At 44.2% G+C, this 8,977-nt stretch overlaps 1 protein-coding gene across 1 annotated transcript in view; it reads left to right on the plus strand.

The window, feature by feature from the left end:
- Nucleotides 1-8,298, plus strand: part of SETD2 (SET domain containing 2) — a 134,738-nt gene extending 126,440 nt beyond the window's left edge. Inside the window, exons 17-19 of the mRNA XM_011981141.1 lie at nucleotides 4,895-4,975; nucleotides 6,988-7,089; nucleotides 7,475-8,298. Coding sequence (XP_011836531.1) covers nucleotides 4,895-4,975; nucleotides 6,988-7,089; nucleotides 7,475-7,636 — 345 coding nt within the window. The 3' untranslated portion in view covers nucleotides 7,637-8,298. The remainder of the gene's footprint in view (nucleotides 1-4,894; nucleotides 4,976-6,987; nucleotides 7,090-7,474) is intronic.
- Nucleotides 8,299-8,977: the final 679 nt, after the last annotated feature.

An 8,977-nucleotide genomic window follows, 5' to 3' on the forward strand; every position in this document is an offset into this window, starting at 1 on the left:
TTTTTGTGAGATGGAGTCTCGCTCTATCTCAAAATGAGACTAAACATTGTGAGACTGTTCCTTTTCTCTTTTCTGTCCATTGTTGTTCCCTTCATTGTCTTGTACTCACCATCAAGATAAGTGTAAAGTGGTGGTAAGTGTAAAGTGTAAAATCAAATCTTCCTTTGAGCACCTCTGACCTGAATTACTACTACTTGCACAATTGAGGCAGCAGTAAATAAACTGGCTTTTAATTAACAGTCATAAGGTATAGTAGATCTCCTCTAACTATGTTACGTTAAAATAGTAGTTTTAGAGTATTTGTTGCATTGAGGGAGTTGCAGAGAAGTGGCATCAAGAGCCAATGTATTTTTCAAACAGGGTCTTGCTCTGTCGCCCAGGCTGGAGTGCAGTGGTATGATCTCGTCTCAATGCAGCCTTTGCCTCCTGGGTTCAAGCATTTCGCATGCCTCAGCCTCCCAGTTAGCTGGGATTACAGGCGTGCACCACCAGGCCCAGCTAATTTGTTTGTTTTTTTGAGAAGGAGTTTCACTCTGTCACCCAGGCTGGAGTGCCATGGCGCAATCTCGGCTCACTGCAACCTCTGCCTCCCAGGTTCAAGCAATTCTGCTGCCTCAGCCTCCCGAGTAGCTGGGATTACAGGCACCCGCCACCATACCTGGCTAATTTTTCGTATTTTTATTAGAGACAGAGTTTCACCATGTTAGCCAGGCTGGTCTTGGTCTTCTGACCTCGTGATCCGTGCACCTCAGCCTCCCAAAGTGCTGGGATTATAGGCATGAGTCATCACGCCTGGCCCTTTTGTATTTTTAGTAGAGATGGGGTTTTGCTTTTTTGGCCAGGCTGATGTCAAACTCCTGATCTCACGTGATCTGCTCGCCTTGGCCTCCCAAAGTGCTGGGATTATAGGCCTGAGCCACCACGTCCAGCCTGTATAAAATTTGTTTAAGAAATAAATAATGTTGAAAATTTCCCATCTTGAGAGAGGGACATAGGCATCCAGATTCCTGAAGCCTAAAGGATCCCAAGTAAAATCAACCAAAAGAAGAATACCTTGAGACAAATTACAGTTGTCACACTGTATCCATAGGGGATTGATTTCAAGACATCCCATCATGGATGCCAAAGTCTAAGGATGCTCAAGTCCCTTATAAAAGGGCATAGTGTTTGTATGTCACCTACACACGTCCTCCCATATGCTGTAAATCACCTCTGTGTTGCGTATAATACCCAATACAATGTAAATGCTATGTAAATAATGGTTATACTGTATTGGGGTTTTTTATAATCAGTTCTTGTTTGTATTATTTTTATTGTATTTTTAAAATATTTTCTATCCATGGCTGCCCTATGGATGCAGAACATCAATTGTACTAAGTTTTTACTATTTTCAAAGATCTTAACCTTTTAAAAAGTAACATGCACAGGTTCATGTGCTGCAGAGCTTAGGTTGAATTGTGTGTATAGTGTTTATGATGACTCAGCTTCTTCTCCTGCTTCTGGATTCATGCTGCCACAAAAGATGTAGTTCCTCAGTGGATGATTTACGTTTTATGTTCTAAACAGATTTTTTTTTTTTTTTTTTTTTTGAGACGGAGTGTCGCTCTGTCACCCAGGCTGGAGTGCAGTGGCCTGATCTCGGCTCACTACAGACTCCGCCTCCCAGGTTAAAGCGATTCTCCTGCCGCAGCCTCCTGAGTAGCTGGGATTACAGGTGCCCACCACTGCACCTGGCTAACTTTTGTATTTTTTAGTAGAGGTGGGGTTTCATCATCTTGGCCAGGCTGGTCTTGAACTCCTGACCTCATGATCCACCCGTCTCAGCCTCCCAAAATGCTAGGATTACAGGCATGAGCCACTGCGCCCGGCCCTCTAAACAGTAATTAAATACAGGGAGAGAGAAGCATTAGCTGAGTATGTCCTGCTCTGCCTTTGTCAGGACTCATTTCTGCAACTCAAGCCATACCCTCTTGGTTCCAAGTCACATGGGCTTTGTGACATAGTCATGTCAATATTTATAATAAAGGATGATTCTATTGTGTTACACAGCCTGTGTATGGTTGGTTACCAGAACTGCCCAATAAGCTTAAGGCCATTGCCAACTAATCCAGAAGGGCTCAAGCTTCACCTTGGGTAATATAAAGGTACTCAGGCCTGCCTTGTCATAATCAGAACAGATTTCCTAGGAATCCAGATGTGCCACAGATGAAGACTGACAGCAGGGTCATCTTCTAAAGGCAGTAAGCTCTGGCTTTCTACCAGGCCCTTTTCCTGCTCATTTCATTGTGTACTCATAACTGTCCACTGCCTCACATAGATTTCCACCAGAAACTTTAATTGCCTGATACTCTGTATAAGCCAAAATAGAGAAAAGGCAAACTGATTATTGTTTATTGCTGAGGATCTGGAAGCACTTCGCTTTTTTATGTATCAAAGCCCCCACCCTGTTCTCTGGTGGTTTCCTTAAAAGTGCTTTTTTTCTTTTTGGAGACAGCGTTTTGCTTTGTTGCCCAGGCTGGAGTGCAGTAGCATGATCACAGCTCACTGCAGCCTCAACCTCCTAGGCTGACACAATTCTCCAACCTCAACCTCCCAAGTAACTGGGACCACGGGCACAGCCACCATGCCCAGCTAATTTTTAAATATTTTTATGGAGACGCTGGTCTTGAATTCCTGGGCTCAAGCGATCTCCCCATCTTGGCCTTCCAAAGTGCTGGGATTACAGGCATGAGTCACTGCGCCCCACCTGCTAATTTTTTTTTCTTTTTTTGGAGACAGAGTGTTGCTCTGTCTCCATTTTGGCCAGGATGGTCTTGATCTCTTGACCTCGTGATCCACCTGCCTCAGCCTCCCAAAGTGCTAGGATTACAGGCGTGAGCCACCGCGCCCAGACTTACCTGCTAAATTTTTAAATGGGACTTTTTTGGAGTGGGGGGTCCTAAGGTTGTTTATGTCAATAACAAGTGCTATCCTCAACTCTGACTCTGGTTACTTTGCTTGGCCTTGGATTTGAGTAAATGTTAGTCAGTTTCTGAAATTATTTCCCGTGCCATTTGCAAACCACAGACCATGAAGAGAGGGTTTCGTGAATTTCAGTACTCTCAAGAGTATTTCATTTTGGTTCATGATTTCCATCATGTAAGTCTGGAGACCCCTCATTTTATTTCCTTTCTCGATCCCAATTGCTTGGCACTCAGGAGGACCAAGAAAGCTCCTAGACAGAGCTCAGTGGATTGTATTCTATAACTGTTTTTAAAGGCCACCCCACTGCCAACCTCACCAAGTCAGGGATTAAATTATAAATCTATTAACAATGCTTTGGGTTCATTTAGCTTTGTGAATGCATACCCTATTCAGGGTGAAACAGGACATTTCTATTTACATAGTACCCTCACTTAGAGCCTGGCCTCTTCCATAAGACCCAGATCTTTGAGATAGCTGTCAGACCTGCAGGGGCTTTCTGTACTCATTTCTGTTGCTGCTCACCTCTGAGAGCTACAAGAGAACAGCTGGGGATGTGTTGAAGTTTCAAATAATTCTTGATCCCTTACTACCTAAGGTCTTACTGTGGAGCATGCTCATACCCTGTACAACTGGAAAAAAAAAAAAATAAAATCCCAAAGCAAAACACTTGAAAATAGACTTAACTTATATTAATAGTATTATTTTTGCTTAATTTTGTTTTCTTAAAAAGACAAATTGGATCTTTATGTTCGTTTTACTCTACCCCCTAATCTCCCCATACAGCTACATGAAGAAATTGGAAAAATGGAAAATACGTAAAGCTTTTATGACACAGCAGAGAAAGCTGATTTGTAACAACCTAAAGCCAAGGGAGTGCCACCTTTCTCTGGAGCTAGTCCAGCTGCTTTAGAACCAGAGCCTTCATATTGTTTATGGAAATGGAAGAAACAGAACCAGGAGATGGGTGGGGAGCAGGAAAATTATTCTGCCCTGTGCCCCTAACAAAAAAGCGTGAAGTACCTATAATATCAACTCTAGCTTCTAGATCCATTATGAAGTAACTTATATTTGGAGGGGAATACTCATAATTATTATTTTCAATGGAAAAGCACATTTACTGGGAAGGGGCCTGATGGCTAGTGGTGGGCAAAGGTTTGGGGAGATGACCTGCATGACAGGTACTCTGAATAGCAGAGCTTCCAACTCATCACCTCCTGGTGCAGTACCTAGTTAGAGGGAAGTTGGAAGCCTCCCTCTAGCAGTGCGGGAAGGAATGTTCCTGGGTTTGTCATTATCTTGCCAGCTGGGGACACAGAGTATCTTCTGTGTCATTGTCTACTTATCTGTTCACTGGCTTTGATGACCCTCATCACCTGCCCCCTAATATTGTGATAATTCCTTAATCTTTCTGTTCCTAAACTGAAGGTACCAACCTGCAAGGAGCCTCTCTTGCATCCTCAGACTGTCTTCTACAGTCTAGCCAACTTCACCTTTGGAGGAAAGGTGATGAGTATTTAAGAGTCTTCAGAACAGAGTGTTTTGCCTCTATCCTGGAATCCTAGAATGTCAGAGGTGGGAGAGATGGAGCTTGTTTTGTGCAGGCCTCGCTTGATAGTTCAGGGAGCTGAACCCAGAACAGGGTCATGAGTGACTTTGAAATGCGTGGCTATATCAAAGTTGTAGCTTTGACTTAGGGTAGAGAATTGGAACTTAACTTATAAGAAGGAGAACCAAACCATATAACAGGATTTGAAACATAATAGCCAGGTTGACTCCAGGCCTTGTACCTGAGTCAGGGCCTCTAAATGGATTCTAATACCAAGAATCAGGTATCCCTGCTAGGGGAAAGAAAGGAGGGTTCTGGGACAGTAGGGCGTCACTAAACTGACTTCTCATACCAGCACTGCTGTGTTTTCTCCTCCATTTTTAGACTTCGAAAAAGCCCAAGACAGCAGAAGCAGACACCTCCAGTGAACTAGCAAAGAAAAGCAAAGAAGTATTCAGAAAAGAGGTAAGGTTTGGTGGATGTAAGCACTAAGCACCTCAGGCTTAAATCTGAACCCTTTCCTTTCTTGTCCTAAGTATGTCGAATATCTCTCTTGCCCCAAAATAGGCAGGAACACAAGGTGTTCCTTGTGTGTGTGTGCCTTGCTGAAGTGCTGCTTTTCCCACTGAAAACTCCTCAGCCATCTTTTCTTGGCTTGACAGGAGCCAAGTCTCAGACCACATTTGCTTGTTTGACTGTTGGCCTTCTGTAGCATCTATGGCAAAAGAAAGCTGTATGTAGTGGTAGGCTGCCTTGTCTTTGGGTATTCCTCTTGCCTCTGTGATTTGACTTAGTTGTTATGTGAAAGAGGTGTGGCCTTTTTCAACTGGTTAAGCATTGACTCATTTCAACTGGTTACCCATTGACTCATTGTGTTCCCACAACAGCCCTTGAGGTAGGCAAGACAGATTGCCTTTCCTCTTATTCAGGTGAAAGAACTCAAGGTTCAGAGAAGGCAAGTTCTAGACAAAAGATTTGAACTCAGGCCTTCTGGCTCAAAGTCCACTTCTGTTTCTGTAATATCTCATTTGGTAGCTGCCTAATTTTCCAGGGCTTGGGAGAATGCTGCTCCTCTTTATGCTACCAGAAGTGTGTCTTACCAGACTCAAGATGCTAAACTTGTCTGCCTCATAGCATCTAGATTCTAAACTCCAATCTTCATTCATTGAAGGGGCTTGTAGTGTTTTGGAAGAAACAGACCTGTAAATAAGTAACGGCAGCTGTGTGAAAATTTTGCCATATTAGGGCTGGGAGTCACAATCCGGGCTGTCAGGAAGGGCGCTTGAATCAGGGGTAGGAATTGGCCAGATGGATCAGCAGGGGACCTAACTTATGTCAATAGAATGTAGAGAGGCAAGAGAGAGCATCTTCCCTTCCAGGGAGTTGTAAGTGGCCCGATGGGCTATAGCACAAGGTATGGGAGGGCTGTTGAAAATGAGGTGGAATGGTATTGTGCTTCTTCCTATAGGAACCATGTGTCTGTGGGTTATCGGGAACTATTGCAGGATTTTAAGCAGGGGGTAATGAAATCCCTGTCTGTGTTTGAGGGGATAGACTGAAGGAAGAGAGTTTGGAGGCCAGGAAACCCCGGAAAAACCTTGAGTTAAAAGGCTTATCCAGGGATAAAGTTCAGTTTCTTATGATCCCTTTGTGAACATATTGGTATTTCAGCTCATTCAACCAGCAGCTGTTTCTTTAGTGCCTACCCTTGTGATATATAGCCTTGTTCTTTGAACACCTGAAGGCTCACTGAATTTTAGTCATGGGTAGACCTTGTTCAGAGTGCTCTCTTATGAAATAGCTGTGACTGGCCTCTTTATTCTCTTTGTCCTCTGTGATCTTAGCACCACAAATACCTCTGAAGGTCCTATTCCTAGAGTGTTTGGGAGCATCTGGGTAGGACAGACCATACTTAGACAGCCCAGGGAGGACATAGTAAGTGGTGGAATGAAAATGATTCTGCCCAGGTTTTCCTTTGCTGGCTGTCATATCATGCTTGATCTGCTTCACATGCTGTGGTATGACCACTTAAAGAATCTGAGTACCCTTCAATGACAAAATTCCTGTGGTTCCTGGGGTTGGTAAGCCTCACAGAAGCTCTGGAACACCTGCTGTGCCCTGCCTTGCCTCTAGGGCCCAGAGAACCTAGCTACTGTCTTTATGCTGAGGACACAAAATTCATTGGCTGAAACCTGGGGCTGCTGAAGGAGTCGACATTGAAGTCATGCTGTTGAGTCCCTCCAGCCTCCTTTAAGCCTTGCTTAGTCCATCCAGGGGAGCTCTTTCCCTCTCAGGCTGAGCCCATATCCTTTTTTCTGATCTTACTGGCTTACTAGTATTCCACTGTCCAAACCAGCCAACCTGAGGGAGAAAGGATTGGCTGGCTTTACTCACTACCTTTTCTAGTTATTTCCTCAGTACAACTCCTCACCCTCTCTGGACTGTTGAGCAATGTGTTCTTTTTTCTTTGCCTGCAGATGTCCCAGTTCATCGTCCAGTGCCTGAACCCTTACCGGAAACCTGACTGCAAAGTGGGAAGAATTACCACAACTGAAGACTTTAAACATCTGGCTCGCAAGGTACTCCCCTTGCTTTTGGTAGCCCACCAGGCAACGTTCTGGGCAAACTGTGTACTTTCTAAGAAGCCCTTTTCATCATAGAAAGTTTTTTTTTTTTTTCTTGTCAGATGTCAGGGCTGGGGACCCAGGAACGGGGAGGGAAGGTTTGGGGAGGGATGCACACCCTTACATGAGAGCAGTAGTTCTCTAAGAAATTTTCAGAGCTCAGCTTATCCTTTCTGGTGATCCTAGCACCAGTCTGCCCCAACATCTACCCCCTTATTAACTTCCTGTCTTGGTGAGAAGGGCCCTGAAGCAGCAGGCTGGATTACCACCCCTGTCCTCCCCCTCAAATTGTTTCTGCTCTGATTGGTGGCTGTGGTCTCTCTTCCTGTGCCCTGGACAGCTGACTCATGGTGTTATGAATAAGGAGCTGAAGTACTGTAAGAATCCTGAGGACCTGGAGTGCAATGAGAATGTGAAACACAAAACCAAGGAGTACATTAAGAAGTACATGCAAAAGTTTGGGGCTGTTTACAAACCCAAAGAGGACACTGAGTTAGAGTGACTGTTGGGCCAGGGTGGGAGGATGGGTGGTCAGGTAAGACAGACTCTAGGGAGAGGAAATCCTGTGGGCCTTTCTGTCCCACCCCTGTCAGCACTGTGCTACTGATGACACATCACCCTGGGGAATTCAACCCTGAAGATGTCAACCGAAGGCCACAAAAATGAACTCCATCTACAAGTGATTACCCAGTTGTGAGCTGTTGGCATGTGGTTAGAAGCCATCAGAGGTGCAAGGGCTTAGAAAAGACCCTGGCCAGACCTGACTCCACTCTTAAACCTGGGTCTCCTCCTTGGCGGTGCTGTCAGCGCACAGACCCATGCGCATCCCCACCCACAACCCTTTACCCTGATGATCTGTATTATATTTTAATGTATATGTGAATATATTGAAAATAATTTGTTTTTTCCTGGTTTTTGTTTGGTTTTCGTTTTGCTTTTAGCCTCTACATGCTACGATCACAGGAAGACTTTGTAAGGACAGTTTAAGTTCTCCTGCAAGGTTTAATTTGTTATCATGTAAATATTCCAAAGCAGGCTGCCTTGTGGTTTTGGCCAGCCTTGTGCTATGTTGATAAGATTGATTTACTGCTTAAAATCACTTTACTTTATCCAATTTTTACTGAACTTTTTATGTAAAAAAATAAAATCAATTAAAGAAATTGGCATGTGTGTTCCCTAAAAGTTAATCGAGCATATTTGTGTGTAATGATATCACTGGAAAAAGGAGAGATAGTGGCCTTAGATGTGTGAAGTCCAAGGTTAATCCCTGTGATTGTATTTTATTACAGGACTTGTTCATTCTCCACAGGTCCTACTCTGACTTAGGCAGACGTTTGCCAGGTGACTGACACTTGTAGGCTTGGGATCTTATGACTGTGCTCAGGCATTGGGTCAATTTGCACATGCATTCCAGAGCAAAAGAAGCAGCATCTAGGGCATCTTTGGCACTAGGCTTCTTTATTTTGGTTAATCATCAGTCAAGAGAAAGGCAAATTTATCGTCTCCCTTGATACTTTCTCCTGGGTGGAGAGAAGCATTGAATCTTTTCCCCTCATGGACTTGATTTTTCTGAGCCCACTGGAATGCTTTTTTTTGGGGCAGAGACAGGGTCTCGCTCTGTTGCCCAGGCTGGAGTGTAGTGGTGTGATCATAGCTCATTGCATCCCTGAACTCTTGGGCCCAAGCAATCTTCTTGCCTCAGCCTCTGGAGTAGCTAGGACTACTAGCTAATATTTTTAAAAAATTTTTGTAGAGACGCAGGGTCTTGCTGTGTTACCCAAGCTGGTCTTGACTTCCTGGCCTCAAGTAATGCTCCTGCTTTTGAATCCCAAAGTGTTGGACA

The sequence above is a fragment of the Mandrillus leucophaeus genome, unplaced genomic scaffold, assembly GCF_000951045.1.
Source record: "Mandrillus leucophaeus isolate KB7577 unplaced genomic scaffold, Mleu.le_1.0 Scaffold22, whole genome shotgun sequence".
Taxonomy (NCBI): Eukaryota; Metazoa; Chordata; class Mammalia; order Primates; family Cercopithecidae; genus Mandrillus; species Mandrillus leucophaeus.